Source organism: Amphiprion ocellaris, chromosome 7 (genome assembly GCF_022539595.1).
Source record: "Amphiprion ocellaris isolate individual 3 ecotype Okinawa chromosome 7, ASM2253959v1, whole genome shotgun sequence".
Lineage (NCBI taxonomy): Eukaryota > Metazoa > Chordata > Actinopteri > Pomacentridae > Amphiprion > Amphiprion ocellaris.
In genome coordinates this window covers 10,808,925-10,825,328 of record NC_072772.1, presented here as the reverse complement: position 1 = coordinate 10,825,328, position 16,404 = coordinate 10,808,925, and the positions used below count along the sequence as shown (strand labels likewise).

General features: G+C 39.1%; 2 protein-coding genes across 4 annotated transcripts in view; both read left to right on the top strand.

Moving 5' to 3' along the window:
- The window catches only part of porb (P450 (cytochrome) oxidoreductase b), a 32,893-nt gene extending 28,134 nt beyond the window's left edge, over positions 1-4,759 (top strand). For both annotated transcript variants that reach the window (XM_023294503.3, XM_023294505.3), the window contains 5 exons: positions 95-244; positions 378-645; positions 1,679-1,824; positions 2,187-2,272; positions 3,144-4,759. In XM_023294503.3, coding sequence (XP_023150271.1) covers positions 95-244; positions 378-645; positions 1,679-1,824; positions 2,187-2,272; positions 3,144-3,288 — 795 coding nt within the window. In that variant the 3' untranslated portion in view covers positions 3,289-4,759. The remainder of the gene's footprint in view (positions 1-94; positions 245-377; positions 646-1,678; positions 1,825-2,186; positions 2,273-3,143) is intronic.
- Positions 4,760-7,430: 2,671 nt separating this feature from the next.
- Positions 7,431-16,323, top strand: taf15 (TAF15 RNA polymerase II, TATA box binding protein (TBP)-associated factor). 2 transcript variants are annotated; one of them, XM_023294506.3, is made up of 16 exons: positions 7,431-7,576; positions 8,314-8,338; positions 8,489-8,522; positions 8,632-8,710; positions 9,953-10,010; positions 10,296-10,486; positions 10,615-10,813; positions 12,506-12,540; positions 13,088-13,120; positions 13,219-13,328; positions 13,502-13,631; positions 13,710-13,805; positions 13,928-13,997; positions 14,107-14,195; positions 14,387-14,528; positions 15,932-16,323. In XM_023294506.3, exons 1-16 carry the CDS (start codon positions 7,567-7,569, stop codon positions 15,969-15,971), a joined length of 1,341 nt encoding a protein of 446 aa, XP_023150274.2. In that variant the 5' UTR covers positions 7,431-7,566; the 3' UTR covers positions 15,972-16,323. The 2 variants fall into 2 exon arrangements, with proteins under 2 accessions (XP_023150274.2, XP_035796964.2); XM_035941071.2 differs by lacking the exon at positions 12,506-12,540 and having other exon boundaries at positions 7,442-7,576.
- The last annotated feature ends 81 nt before the right edge of the window (positions 16,324-16,404 follow it).

Sequence of the window (16,404 nt, the reverse complement as noted above, 5' to 3'; positions counted from 1 at the left end):
GACATCTAATCTCCACTGGGTCTACAATATTTTAAGCAAAAACCAAGTTTGTATTGTCAAACCGTCTGTCCCTTTTTGTTCTGCCTTTCTACAGGCACTCTACCAGAGCTGGGTGTTAGACTCCTGCAGAAGCATCATCCATATCCTAGAAGACATGCCCTCTCTGAAGCCTCCTATTGACCATCTGTGTGAGTTGTTGCCTCGTCTCCAGGCTCGCTATTATTCCATCGCTTCCTCCTCGAAGGTAATTCTCTTTTTAATCTGAAGAAAAAAGATATTCAAGTCATATTTTTTGTAATTTATTCCACAGACAGTTTTGTTCAACTGTGCTTTGGACAGATACTGACAAAAAATGATAACTCTTCTCTTTTGTCTAGGTTCACCCCAATAGCATCCACATTTGTGCAGTAGTTGTGGAGTACGAGACCAAGACCGGCCGCACCAACAAGGGGGTTGCAACCAACTGGTTGAAAAACAAGCTGGTCACTGACAACGGCCACAAGTCCACCGTTCCAATGTACATCCGCAAATCTCAGTTCCGCCTTCCCTTCAAAGCCACCAACCCAGTGATCATGATCGGACCTGGCACTGGAATTGCTCCTTTCATGGGCTTCATCCAGGAGAGAGGCTGGCTCAAACAGCAAGGTATTTGTAGCCACTGTGTTGTGTATTATTGTTTGTCTGATGTTTTGGCAACAAACTGATTTCAAAAGAAAGGAAAGATGATATAAAAGGCCTTCAAATGTGAAAAATTAAAAAGCTGTGAAAGTTATCACTCTCAACCAATGAGAGAAGAATGCAGGAAATCAGCACTTGAATCAATAATATTAATTTATTAGCATGCTGTGTTCTTTCCAATTATGTAGCTAATAATTCATTGGTGTCCAATTGGAGGGACAACCTTCCTTTACCTATAGAATTATAGATATTACACCAGCTGATTAGTGCTCAAATGTTCAACAGTGTCGTTTACCTTTCTAACAGTAAATAAATAGTTTTGTCCTGAACGGCTCACCAAACTAAAATCACATGATCAGCTCATTAACCCTTGCATGGCTAATTCGCATCCCTTTTTGTTTCGGATGAACTGCTCTCTAAGTATTTTTTGCAACGATTTGTGGTGTCTGTCGACCAACAATGCTATTCGCTTGTCTGTGTGACAAAATGTTGACAGAAAAACAGGATTTATGTTATTCAATCATAGTTACAGTGTGCATAGAGCTATACACCCATTACTCTTGTTTAAATGTCTCATAAACTCATCAGGCAAACATTTGCTTAGTTTGCCACCTCTGCAAGTAATAAATAAGTTATTTCCGTTAGGTGCTAAGCACATATTTTAGTCTGACGTATTTATGTCATACAACGCCTGAGATTATTTACAGATTTCAGATAATCTCTTCTACACAATTAATAAAGCTATATCTACTGCCAAAATGTTATGGTAAGACACATTTCCTTAATGTAAAAGCTAAATAATCCGTAAGTTATATTATATCAAATAATGTAGTCTTCCAACTCTTCTGAAAAACTGCGCAAACACTGCAGTTGTCTGTACACAGAGCCCATGGACAGACTGCTTCTTTGTCTGACAATACTTTTTGCTTCAATCATGTACACGTTGTTTGTATACACAATAACCAACAATTTGTTTTGTTTGTCATCTGTCTCTTCACAGGAAAGGAGGTTGGAGAGACAGTGATGTATTTCGGCTGCAGACATAAGAATGAGGATTATCTCTACCAGGAGGAGCTGGAGGAAGCAGAGAAGACCGGAGTGTTGACACAGCTTAATGTCGCCTTCTCCAGAGACCAGGAGCACAAGGTACGACTGTCGACCTGACAGCTGCAGCTGGGAACTGCTGGCCAGCTGGGATTCAGATAAGACAGTGCCTCAGTTTGTAAAATCTGCCTGGTTGCCAGGTTGGCAAGAGATTTGCAGAATGTTACTTTTATTGTTTAGTATCAAGAATCTGGTGGCGGTGACAGTCACTTGCTTCATTTAAGTTCAAGTTTTTCAAAAAATACTAGTCAAATAGTGACTTAATAAATGTCCAATATGGCATTTTATATGTCAGTACTTGTTGATAAACTAGTTAACATTTTGGTTTTTGAGATTTCAACTGTATTGACCCAAAATATGTGGACAGTCACATGAAAAACGTCTTTTCCTTTTCCAAAACGAAGGTGTACGTGCAGCATCACCTGAAGAAAAACAAGGAGAACATCTGGAAGCTGGTTAACTCAGAAAATGCTCATATCTACATCTGCGGGTAAATAACACTTTTGATCAACGTCATATGACATCTCATTAGCTGTCATCATTAATGTAATCATTTGTTCATTTGTACTGTGAGAGAATATAGATTGATGTCTTTCAGTATTCATACTTGAATTTATATTGTTGATCTTTTAAGATATTGTAAAATTTGGCAATTTGATATGAAGGATCCAATAATATACACTGCTAGTAAAAAGCAGTTGAAGTAACTAAAGGGAAACCCAAATTCTGATTGATATTTTGGCGCTTCCTACTGAAATACTGAGAATTTGTTAAATTCAGAATTCACAAATCAAATTTGAGGTGAGTATTAGTGCTGGGTATTGGTCTTTTTTTATTAACCCTCTGAACCCCAAGCAGCTTCTTGGTGTGTTTTTGATTGTCACATTTTACTGCAAGTTTAAAAGTGCTCCACTTCTATGGAAAGGTCACAACCATAGCTAAGAGTAAGGACAACTCAAAAAATGTCTTTCTGGTATCACGATTGCTGGCAAAAATTTTAACCCTACAAATTTACATTTTTTTACTGAATCTGGTTAGAACAAACACTTTTTGGTGAATTTTAAACAAGATTTCTAACATTGTGATCTGTGGCGAAGCATAGCCATATCAAGCTGAGATTTGGTTAACTTTCCTGACCAAAGGGCATGTACAGAGATGAGCAGTTCAATGACTGTTGTAAAGTCAGAAATCTGACAACTCTTACAGTTTCTGGTTCTGATAAATGTGATTTTGTCGGTTTAGTAAAGACGGTAAGCCTTTCAGACCCACCGGTGGGTTTTGGAGCTCAGAGGGTTATATGGCAAACAAAAAAACATACTAAAAAAGAACAATTAAGCAACGTGTTCTGTTTCTTTGTTTAGGGATGCAAGGAACATGGCTAAGGATGTGCAGGCGGCTTTCTATGAGATCACAGAAGAGCTAGGAGGCATGACGCGCACCCAGGCCACAGATTATGTCAAGAAACTGATGACCAAGGGACGCTACTCACAAGATGTGTGGAGTTAAAGAGCCTCATACCTAGCCTCACTATTTACTACTAAGATGGTAGTTTTAAAGTTTCTGTTTTTGTTGTTTGTCTTGTTCAGAACTGAATTTAAAAACATTAGATACTTGTTCATACTCACCCTGGTTCATATGAGCTACAGGTAGCAGAATATCATGAGGCCAACTCTACCTCAAAACCATTCCGTAGTTTCAACCTCTATTTCCTGCTTCCATTTTTACCTTGATGTGTCTCCTGACGTCCTCGTTTGACACGCAAACAGTTACCCACAGAGACCGTAAAGAGTCAGAATGAATGAATTGGTGTAACTGGGTGTTTGACTGCAACTCTGGGCGCTCAGATATCATGAGTAGAAATCCTCGAAATTCATTCATCATGAACTCTTACTTCAAACACGAACGACAGGATGTGAATGCAGCAAAGAGTCATCTTGATTTTGATTAGATACGTTTGATTAGATACAGGTTGTAGATGTAACACTATAAAGGATAATATACCTGCATCTTTTGTGTCAGTGAAGAAAAGGAGAGTTGCATGTTGCTGCTGCAGTATGAACAGTCAGGATTGTGACATGAAAAGGTGCTGACTTTAGTTTCGCTCTGAGCTGATCTCGTAATGCTTTTGAAAGTACATAAAGTATATAAAATATTTTTAAAACTGTAAAAATTCTGTGAGGAAAATGTTTGGTGTAAGAAACTGATATCATAGGTACAATTGTATGTTTACCTTTGTATTTTGAGAAGGGAGTTTGCCTTTTATGCATTAGTTGCTGTTCGTTTTAATCGGTAACGGTAACCTTTTGAGAGGCACAAAAGTGATGCAAAGGAGACGAGCATACATAGAAAACATGAGATTCTGTGCATTATATCTTTATTAATAGCCTGCCTGTAAACTTAATTAAAAGGAATTTCTTTTAGTAATGTTGGTCTGTAAAATTGAAGTGTTGGACTTGAAACCAGATCTGGCCTCCCAAAATGACTCTCGTTTATTTTATATGCATTCAAAAGCAGAGGGTTGTCTGGTTTTTTATGTGGCAACGACAACCATCTCTGGCTGATTTTTCTGTTTTATTGTCTCATTTTACCCGGCCACATACGCACCACTACACAGAGAAGATGAGCAGACATATCTGAACGTTTTTTGTTTCCAGCATCTGTCAGCCAGTGATCAGCCCAGTATTTTTGTAAGAATATGGAGAGTTTGAGGAGGTCGGCCAACCACTTAAAGTGCAGCCCGTGCCTTTTTAACACTGCCTTATGTATGAAGTTAGCATTTAAACCCTGATGCTTCACTGTCTTTTTAATACTGTATTTTTTTCTTCTATGCTTACATTTTGATAGCAAGTCAAATTCATCTGAGACACTTTATCCAGCGCTGTCACTTTTTGTTATTCCACTTTTTAATGTAATTATTTGATTGTATGGAGGCATGCTTTTTTTTAATGAATAAAATTGGAATAATTTGTCAGGTTGATGTTTGCCTTTTTTTTTGAGTTACTTTAATAACACATTGGCTGCTGCTGCAGCTTGCACACAAAATGCAAACCAAACAAAGATACCAGAATCAGATATGGTAGAGCTGTAAACGACAGAACTCTGTGCTCGAGCAGATATTCTACAATCCATTAGCTTGGTTATCTCAACCACTTGTTTGCACTTTGTCATCATGCATTAGTTTTCGGCTCTGGCTTTCATCGTATGCGTTAAGCAAACAGATTCAGCCACTGCTTCTATCACAACAGACCAAAAATGGATCCAAGCCCTCTTTTTATAAATGTTGTATAATGATATTGTCTGACGGAAAGAGACATTAAAAAATGGAATTTCCTAATATGGCGTTAATACTTCTTTGTCAACCCCTCAGGTGGTAGCTAGTTGGTGTTATGTTTGTACAAGTAGCTTCTGGACCAGTTCACTAACATAGTTATCTAATGTATGTACAAGCTTTTGTAAACAAGGTTATATTTTGCTCAAAGCAAATTTAAAAAAATTTAAAATTTAAAAAAAAATGCAAAGAAATAATACATAATGATGGCCCCTTCAGCCTTTCTTTTAAAGCACAGTTACCTTTTATTTCTTGAACTTAGGACACAGAATAATGAATTTGTACTTTGGAGTTTTATTAGGAAAAAGCAATTAAGAGGAACTGTGGAAACCAGAAAATCATTAAGGACTCATGTCACTACCAGTGCAATATCCAATACATATACAGTATTCAACCTCGTGCAATATTCTACTTTAAGTAATATTCTAATTTATTGCCCTGGTTTAAGCAAATTTGTTTTGTTTTTTATACATAGTACTTGGTTTACAATTACTTTTACATAGTACTTCTTAAACTTGTAGCTTTTCTTATTTAGAATTCTCAGATTTAGATTGTTTATTCTTTTGCGGTCTGTTGTTGTTGCTAGGCACTGCTCTCTGTACACCAAGTCAAATTCCTTGTGTACTCACTTGGCAATAAAGGCTTTTCTGATTCTGAAATCAGATCAAGATATTGAAAACCAAAAAAAAAAAAAAAAATTCTAGAATCGAAGTACACCAAAGCACAATCCTCATATGTGACTGTAAAGGAGCTGCATGAAGGTTTAGCTGATGCAGAAGTGGTGGTGGTGGACAGCTACAGTAAGCAGTATTATTACGAAAACAATCTATGGAAGAGCCTTCTGAGGATCCCTTACCTGCAGCCTCATTGCAAAAGTCAATGTCTGGATAAACCAGATTGGTTTGTTCTACGGATAAATAAAGTTAAACCGAACGGACGGGGGAAAAAGGAGCTGCATTTGATGACATGAACACCTTGTCAAATAATAGACACAGGTGTGGAGGCAACAATGGATTCCATTTATTATTAACAAATTCTTCATTTGTCACATAATCAGTCTAGCACTTTAAAGTGAACCAAAAAGGGACTCTTTAATATGACAAAGATCCAAAGGAGTCCCCAAAACATTTGGTCTCAACATTAACATTTTGACATGCTTATCATGTATACATTATGTATGATTAAGTCATTTACTTTACCATTTATCTGTAAAACATTTAAATGTTGTAACTGAAAACTACTGAACAGCATAATTCATCCCATATAAGAGTTTTTGCAGATTTAACTTTCTATCCGCGCTGCTCAAGGACATAACCATAGTTAACACGTCCTGCTAGTTTTAGGGAGTGATAGTTTGGAGGCGATCGGGGTGATATCTCACAACCCCAGCTCACAAAGGTATTCACCAATGAACACCTGCTAGCCCCTCCCCTTTTCCTTTGTCCTTCTTTCCTTCTTTAAAAGTTCTGTGCACTTTTCATATGTTTGTCACTTGCCCACTGCAGACCTGAATGCTCTGTTGAACAGCTTGAAATTTCTTGCAAGAAATAAACCATTAATGGACCAACCCTGTTGTTGAATACAATCTTTATTATTTCAGAAGTTAGCACTCTGCTGGACCTTGGCATATTTAATTTCCAACACAGTGTAATTGTTTTTTCACCGGGCGTGAGACCATTAGAAGATTTTAAAGAGGAAAAGATGAATAAAACTACAGCTTAAAGCCTCTTTAAAAGGTTAGTCACCTCAAAATCTAAATTTTAGCAGTGTCAAATCTGACCAGTCTTGACCTGCTTGCTATTGTTACAGCAAAAAAAAAAAAAAAAACACAGAAAGAGAGTAAACTACCTAAAACCATTCTCACTGTATAGCCATTCTCCTACCACCTTACTTTTTTTTTTAAAAGTTGAGTTGATTAACAGAAGAAGTAAATGTCTTCATGTTTTACCAGCTTTTACTTTACACCTCAAAACGTAATGAAATGTATATCCACCATATGAGGCCTTTAAATTAGGACCTAATATCAACATCAACTCAATACATAGTTCCGCCTAATAAAATGCAACGGCAAAATTGACAGTTTTTGACTGGTGTCCCTCAGGACCTCAGTGCTGGTATTTGGTAAAAACACCGACAAAAAAGTAATGACAAGGAGTAATTAGAAACAAAATGATTGACATAGTCATGAAATATTGAAATGACAGTCATTAGGATGAGGGTTTATTAGACCGTCTCTCTTTCCTCCATCCTGAACCCTGTGTATCAGCAGGTGGCGGTCGTGTGACTGAGCTGTGCGGCAGCCGCAGGCAGAAGAAGAAGCCGCATTAAGGGAAGTGCCGCAGCGTGTTCAGCTTAGTGCGGTGGCGCTGCGTACATTCATCCAGGGTTTTTATCAGCTAACCAGAAGAAACACACTTCATCGGTTTTTAAACTGCACATACATATAACGCCGCAAAATGGCCACTGGTAAGTCAACGTATCCCCAGAGTGTCTGTTCATTTGTTTGATTTTTTTGTGTAAATAATTAAAGTGGGTCGATTAGCATCGGAGCTAAATGCTACGCTAGCTGCGTGCCGCGAGGCCAGAACAAGGGCTCTGGCTATTTCATGGAACATAGGTACTGTTTATTAGGAGAAAAAGTTATCCTTGTTGGGAATTTTGAGTAAACGTTTTCTCAGTAATGCCAAGTTTAGTTCACGTTAGCCCGTTAATGTATTTTGTCACTTCCACGTATAGTGGAAGTGTCTCGGACTGATCTGGGCCTTGTCGCCACTAGCTAACTTAGCTTTAGCTGTATGCTAGCTAACATCAATGCGTCTTTGTTTATACGGATGCTTTTGTTTCTCCTGCCAAACGAGAAGCGTTACGCTAACAGATCTGCCTGAACAATTGTAGAAACAAGTTTACATTCACACACTTTCATGTAAAGCAAACGTTGCAGGCTGTGAACAGCATTAAAGACCTATTGCTTGTTTCGTTTTCAACATTTAGCCCAAGCCAGCGCTAAATTGACCGCCATTTTCAGTGGTTTGACCTAGCACGGGGCCTGTTAGCGTGTAGCTAACCTACTTAATTAACCTACTTTTACTGTGTGGCTGGTTGCTTAGTCACCCACATCTGTAGTACTCTTTTTAGCAAGCAGTGTAGCTGTTATGGGCGACGTTTTTTTTTTACTTTATGTCGTTGTTGGGTTTCTCTTTCAGATTCAGGCTACGGCGGTTCCCAAAGGTAATATACAAACACACAGATAACCATATAACTCCCAAAGTACCTTCATATGTGTAGATATGCAACTGTGTTTTTAATCTTTAACCCTGTATTTGATCCACACGATTTTCTGATTGTACTGGTTTCTAAATGCTTGTCACGTCTCTGCAGCTACGGGTCATATGGGGGGCAGCAGGGTGGACAGGTAAGAGCCTTTTTCTAAACTGCCGTCTACATATTGGATGCAAGTATGACTTGGTTGTGTTGACTTTTTTAAATTTAAAACTTGTCAAACTGATTTATCTTGTTGACAGGGTTATGGACAAGGAAATGGAAGTGGCTCTTATGGTGGACAAAGCTACGGTGGCTACGGACAGCAAGCCAGTGGGCAAGGTAAAGGTGTAGATGTGTTTTAAATGTGTACCAGACATTGCTTTGATGCTTCTTTAATATCTTAAATTCAGTCTTAGTTGTGAGGTTCTTACCTCAAAGGGGCACACAGTCTGGGGTAGATATTGTGTTCTTGCATATTTATACTCAGTCAGGGACGGGCATCCTGATTAATTTAGGACCATTTCATGATTTTGGCGTCCACTAGGGTATGCGCTGTCTGCATTACTAGCGGCTGACTATCCACATGTCAGGAAAGCAAGTGTTTGCACCTTTTTAGAATTCATCATTGAGTAGTAATTGAAGTAGTAGCAGGCTTTGAAGGTGTTTTGATTTGTACTGGTGGAGCCCAGTAGGAAGTCTTTACTTCTCCAGGAATCCTATTTGCTGTCTGGCAGTCATACTTGGTACCTCTCAGGAATAACCCCTGACCCAGTGCAAGAGGGTAATCTGTAACTAACTGAATATCAGGAGCAGTGCAAGCCGACTGGGTAGCAGACTGACACTTGGGTGTATTCTTTAATGGATTGGATTAAGACTTTGAAGAAAACACCTGCTCCCTCTATAGAAAAGTTAGAAAATAATTTAACGGTACTTGTTACTCTTGATCTTGAAATGGCACAACCATGGCTAGAAGTAGAAAGGAGTCATGTATTTTATGCAGTATGACAGTTTAAATAAACAAACCATTAAAGTAAATGAAATTGACTTTAAATGAATTTGTTTCTACACTTGTCTCCTCTCTTCTGTGTAAAAGCAGCCAGCAGTTCAGTCTAGTTGAGCTAAAACGTTCCTGAATTTTCTTTCATGTGACAGTTGAGTTACTAATGGCTTAACGACTGCAAAAACATTCAGAGTTTCTGTTTTTTATGGTTTGTGAAAACAATTTATTGTTGAGAGACAGGGAATAAATTGATCACGATGACATGATTCTATTCTTACACTTGACCAAGTTTTCTGAGGAAATGTATCACAGTTCAAGCGCTGTTGGAAAATTTTAAATTTCATGATTTCTGTTTGCCAGTTGGTGATACAGAAACTGTCATTTTGAGGATTTTTATAAAGACAACATGCCTGTCAAGAGCTTCCTGCTGTTTTGTGGGTCAGGGGGTTAAATAAACTAACTATATAGTTTACTGCACCATAGGTCATAAGTCAATGAATTAAACAGTGGATTGTTTAGAACTACGTGTGGTGATTCTCATATTTGTTTATCTTCTTTTTGTGTCATCTCTATTTTCACAGATGGTTATGGCCAATCTCAGCAACAGGGTTATAATAATTATGGACAGGAGTCATCTGGGTAAGCTAATGCTAAAAATAAATTAATATACTGAGGGACTTGCAATGTTGACGCATTGAATATTCAGTGCACCACAATACTCACTGTAGTAACATTAGGATGTATAGTACATGTCTTACAGTTGTACCATATTGCTTAATGATACTCGTAATATTGTATAACATTACAAAGCATGTAAAAATAAATGGTAATTGTTTGTCTTGCATGAAAACAACTTATGATTGAAGTATTTGATGTCTCTACTGCATTAACTAATACGATTTTGTGTTTTTTGTTAAAATCAAGGTATGGCGACAAGTCCTCTTCTTATAGCCAACAAGGGTCCGGGTCTTATGGACAGCAAAGTTCTTATGGACAGCAAGGGTCCTATGGTGGCCAGGGACAGGGAGGAGATGGCTACGGACAACAAAGCTCCTATGGCGGACAGAGCAGTGGTGGTGGCGCTGGTGGTGGCAGCTATGGAAGATGGAGTGAAGGTACAAATACTCTGAGATATAATTGTTATAGAAGCTACATCTGCATTCTGCAAGATGGGATTCCTCAATCTTTCATCCATTGTCCAATAAATCAGGTTGTGTTGATACTTAATAAATCTTCTTACCAGGTGAAGGTGGCGGTCAGGGTGGGAGGTTTGGGCGTGACCAGGGAGACCGTTCAGAAGGAGGCGGCTACAGAGGCCGAGGCCGTGGTGGTGGTGGTGGTGGCGGCGGTGGTGGCTATGACCGTGGTGGTTATGACCGCAGTGGTGGATATGACCGTGGTGGATACGACCGTGGCGGAAGAGGCGGACCTCCTGGTATGGGGTAAGTTGCACAGTGCCACTACCCCTAAGGTACCTCTGAACACTGAAATGAAAAATAACTTGTCACTACACACGTCATCACTCATTCTCTACAAACCATCCACATAGATGGTTCACTACTCACCTGCTTTGTGCTCCAGATCCCCAAACTCAGTCTTTTTTTTTTTTTTTTTCCCAAAATCTGATTCATAAATTGTTGTCACACATCACATAGGTAATATCCCCCTACCCTCTGTTTTATGCTGCAGGAACCTGAATATTGTCAGTATATTTTTTCTAAATCTCATTAGTTTTTGCATAAGAAGCATGTTGGTGTTGAATCCACGTTGCTGTTCAGATCAAATGCTTGGTTAATAGGTGGCAAATTTCAGATTAGGGGGGACTTGTTTCACCCAATGAGGATCCACTTGTCAGTGGGGTCTGTAAATGGAGGAACATAGACTGAACATATCTGCCCACATAGGAGCTGTAAAGGCACGAGAGATCTGGTTGTGCAACGGTATTATCCCAGACAATGGGACAGGTTTTGCTCATTCTTCAACAATGGTGACGATCTTTTTTTCCACCCCTATCAAGCAGGATGGGACACGTTGACACATGTAAAGGAAAAAAATGAACGATGCAGTAGCACGTGATTAACAGTGCTTTCTTACGCCTTTAAGAAAAGACTCCTTTTTCACGATTGTCGTCTTTCTAGGATTTACAAGGGCTGCAGTTATCAGTTTTAAAGAAATTCTAACTCCTCCTTGGGGAAAAAAAATACATTTTCCTAATTTTCGGATCCCAGCTTTGGTATGATTTGAAAATGGTACATGTTGGTGAGCTAGATAAACTTGGGAAGCCAAATGGTAACTTTTTCATGTTATCGTATTTCTGCGTTTAAATATATATCCATAAGCCTGTAAATTCAGTAGAGCTTTGTGTTACATTTTGTTACGTGACCTTGATCTGAATAGATGACAGGATTTTTTTTTTTTTTTGTACTGTCATGTTCTTGTCTAGATAAAATCTCCAGCAGCCATATTTTTTCAGTAGCCAGAAACGTAGTGTTGGTATGTTCTTCTTACACATACGTATGCACCTCATTCTAGTATTTGAACAATGGAAACTCCACTGAAATGATGCACTTAGACCTGGAGCCACATCTTCAGCTGCTTCACATTCAACTGGTTTCATTCAAGTGTTGTGTATTTGACAATGGCCAACATGTGTATTGTGTTAACATGGATCTACATTTTATACTACAGGTATTCAGAGTGATTGAACTAAAACTTGGACCTCAGTTAAAGGATCTCATAAAAGCACTCAGTGGAAGATTGCTCATTGGTTGCTACACCCCTTCATAAAAAAATTTGGCTTCTCATTTAATGAAAACAAATTCAGCTGGTTTTTCAGCACTTGGTATCCAATCCGGCCATGTAAAAAGAGAGAAAAAAAGAAAATTCTTTGTAAATGGTGACCAAGTGTCATGTGATAATTGTCTTCACTCGTCTGCCTGATTGTTCAGTCAGAGCTGCCTAGTCGTCTGTTCATTGATCTCTAATGTCAAAGACTAACGCATTCCTCGTGTGAGACATTTCCACCATAGTCGCACACCCTGGCAGGAGTGCATACTGATGGGGATGTAGGGGAGCTTTGAGCTCTCAGTTGGGACAAAGGAAAAGCCATCATATCTCCAATTTTTCCTCTGCAGAGGTGGTGACCGTGGTGGCTACAAAAATTACGGTGGTAAGTGACGAGCATCAGAACTGTGTCGGTGGGGGAGGAAAGAACTTGAGTTAGCAAAGAGAAAAGAGGGGGATTAAAAAACACTCAGTGAATGCCACCATTTCCATGTCCAAAACCCAAGGGACTCCACCTATTGCTATTTCTCATAAATGACTTCAGATATGGTAAAGGACATGGAGCTGTAAAATAGTGGTATTGTTGCATGAAGAGGAGGGCTGATTGTAAATGACAGAGGTGTTCCCAGGACGAAGAAGGAAAGCTTTCTTAAACTGGAGACATTTTGGTGGTTTTCATTTCTGGTGTAAGCTCAAACAAAAAAAAAAAAACACAACAGAACGATTCTGTTCTTGTTGCAAGGTCTTGGTATGTGATGCAACGGTATGAAAACACCCAACAGAGAGCTGTAAACAAGGACTTTGTTTAATTTTCTTTGTATCATTATGCATTGGTAGGGATGAAGTTATTCATTAATTGTGTGAAACTCTACAGACTGTTTTGAAGAACACTTGTTCACGTTTCCTCCTCCATCCTCTCCTCTGTTTTGCAGGCTCTCGAGACTATGGCTCCAGGGATGAACCAGGTGAGACTTGGCGAGTAATAAGGATCTGTAGTGAGCGGTGAGCCACTATGATCTGAGTCTGTAATGATTCCTGACACCTTCTTTGATCTCTTCCACAGCTGGAGAACAGGACAACTCTGACAACAACACCATTTTTGTACAGGGACTCGGAGAAGATGCCACAGTTCAGGAAGTTGGTGACTACTTCAAACAAATCGGTATCATCAAGGTACTGGAATAGTCTGATGTGTTTTTTCACTGATTTTCTTTCAATAAAGTGAATTGAATGACCCTTTAACCCACATTAGTGTATAGGCTTTATTTTTATAACTGCTAAAGTTGATACCACAGTCCAGTTGTTTGTCCTTGACAATAGTTACAGTTGTTCTTTTACACTTTCAGGTGAATAAGAAAACTGGCCAGCCAATGATCAACATCTACTCTGACAAGGCCACTGGTCGACCAAAGGGAGAAGCTACAGTCTCCTTTGATGACCCTCCCTCAGCCAAAGCTGCTATTGACTGGTTTGATGGTGAGAAGGCTGACATGTCTTTGGTTTTCTCTAATAGTTCTGCATAAATCTCACTAACATGTTGTCCTTTAATTTCAGGAAAAGAGTTCCATGGCAAACCCATCAAAGTATCCTTTGCTACCCGCAGAGCTGAGTTCACACAGCGAGGAGGAGGTGGAAGAGGAGGACGAGGAGGTGGGTATTGATCAAACTGCCTCTGGGCTCACATAGCGGATGAAAATATCCAGTTTCTAAACTGAGGTCCTCCTGTCAATGTTGCTGTTTTGGTTTTGATCGATTGACTGTGTCTTTGGTAGGTTTCAGAGGTCGTGGAGGTGGAGGACCCAACTTTGATGTTAAGGGAGGAGACTGGCCCTGTCCCAACAGGTTCAGATTTCATGATTTTGTGTGGTTTTAAAAATGCATTCAGTGTTGAACAGATGGAGCTGATTCGGCTCGAGTTGTGCGTCTAAGTGTCTGACTGCTCTTTCCTCAGCTCTTGCGGTAACATGAATTTTGCACGGCGGCAGGAGTGTAACAAGTGTGGTGCACCTAAACCAGGAGATGCAGGATTTGGAGGTGGAGGTGGGTGCTTTCAACTGCATTTCAATACAGGAGAAAATTCAATGTTCAAAAGATTTATGCCCAGAAAGTTACTTTACTGGGAGTTTGAAGACTGTACCTGATTGAATATCAACATCATGTCTGTCCAGAGTGTTAGTCAACCTGTGATAACCTCCCCTTCTTCACAGAATTAAGTGTTGTTATGTTTGCAGATCGTGGAGGCAGAGGTGGTTATGGTGGCGACAGGGGTGGCTTCAGAGGTCGTGGAGGAGGTTTCCGTGGGGGAGACCGTGGCGGATATGGAGGAGGCGGCGGTGGTGGAGGATTCGGAGGTGGCTACAAAATGGGAGGAAGGTTGGTTGAAGAGTTCATCTTGAATTCTAAATGCAAGCTGACGTTCAAGATGATGCTTGAAGAATCGGTGTTGGTGTAGTTTGGTTATATGACCAGAAGAGGGCAGAACATGCTTGGGATCTTTCAACAAATCCTTAGTCTGTAACTTGATTCAATCCTCTGAACCCAAAGCAATTTCTGTGTGTTTTTGACTTGGTGGTTGTACGTTCTTGAAACAATTTACTACCTACATTTTTACCTGGTTTCCATTCTTATCTACAGTCTGTTCTGTTTTAAATACAGAAAGCATTTCAGCATTTAAAAGTCCCCAAATTGTTCTCATGTAACTTTTGGTTACACAACAGAGTATAGAAATAATTTTTTCTCTTGAGTCTGGGTGTTGCTAACAAATAATTTGTTTGTAATAGTGATACATGTAGAATACATCATTTGATGTAGGATCACAATTTTAAGCTGGGGTTTGGATTTTTTTCCTGAACAAACTGTGTGACCCGGATAGCTGGTGTGATTTTGACTTCAAAAAAAAGAACAGCATTCTTTTCAAACCTGTCTTTATATACACACATACTTTATATAGTTACTATACGTTATCTGCTGGTCTAAAAGCAGAATTCAGTTTCCTCATAAAACGCTTTGGGAGGATGAAATCTTTATTTTACTTTATTTACAAAGCTAATAAATATTTGCCTACTGTAGTCAGTAATGTGAGCCATGAAGTGTTTCTTGGAGTGTAATAAATCCAATTCATTTTGTCTTTACTTTAATATTATTTAGGTATTGTGTTCCATTCTGTGTTGTATTTAAAAGGTTTGAATTTTACTTAAACTGTGCAGAAACTTCCTGGCACAGGAAATGATACATAATACTGTCTGCATGACATTAATTCACTGCTGCCTGCTAGACTTGGAGGCAGCAAAAACTTTTTCTTCGGTGTAACTTAATGTTTTTCTTTCAACTGTAAGAAGTTGCTGCATTTCTTTTACACGTTTTTTTTTAGTGCTTTAATGAGATCCATCAAGAGCAGACTCAAAATTGCGTGCAGATTTGAATTTACTTAATTTGTGTACAAACACTTCATACTAAATTCCACCATCATTCGCTGAAGTGTTTCAAGCATCTAAATATTCTTGCTGCAGCCTCCACTTAGTGTTTTTGGTTCTCCTTGATTACAAATTCAGATTTATTGGAGTTGACTGAAGGTGAACTGCGGCGTTTAGAAGGGGGTTGTTAATGGATGTCTGCTTTATTGAAGGCAAATTATGTTATCCATTTCAGAGATTTAAAATGCGAGGGGCTCGGTGGAAGAGAAGTTGACATCATATCTCACCTTCATTTGTCAGAGGATAATGGTTAGTTCAAAGACGGCTCGTATAATACACATCTTTGTCTTTTTTTTATTCCAGGGGTGACCGCAGAGACGACAGAAGAGACCGGCCATACTAAAAGCTGAGCAGGGGGAAACCATTCCAGCCCTTGAGTTTGCCACGGAGGGGGGTTTAGTTGGAGAAACTAAAATGGGAAGGGGATGGATCAGACGTTCTGATTCGTCTGAGGTTTTTGTAGCCAGCGCATCCTGAGTATTACTGTTGACCTGAGAGTGAGGGGTGTGTTGAGCTAATGTTAAGGGACTTTGGGGCTGATTGGCACTGTTGGCATGTGGTCAAACGTTTTTTTTTTTGGTTGTTTTTCTTTGTACATCTTTTTAATTTCCTCTCAGATTCTAGGATACAGATGTTTTGTGAGGTAGACTTGGTATCATTGTTTTTGTATGAACGGAATAAAATGTTTTACTTGGGTTCGCTCTTTTTTTTTTTTTTTCTCCCAAAATGATATTAAAACTGTGATCTTTTCTCTGTGCGTAATGTGAGTTTATACA

What these genes read in the sequence shown, in the direction of transcription:
- taf15 (XM_023294506.3), top strand. An exon ending in GGCGGACCTCCTGGTATGGG is followed by an intron (nt 10,814 to 12,505) that starts GTAAGTTGCACA and finishes TTTCCTCTGCAG; the next exon opens with AGGTGGTGACCGTGGTGGCT. An exon ending in GACTGGCCCTGTCCCAACAG is followed by an intron (nt 13,998 to 14,106) that starts GTTCAGATTTCA and finishes CTCTTTCCTCAG; the next exon opens with CTCTTGCGGTAACATGAATT.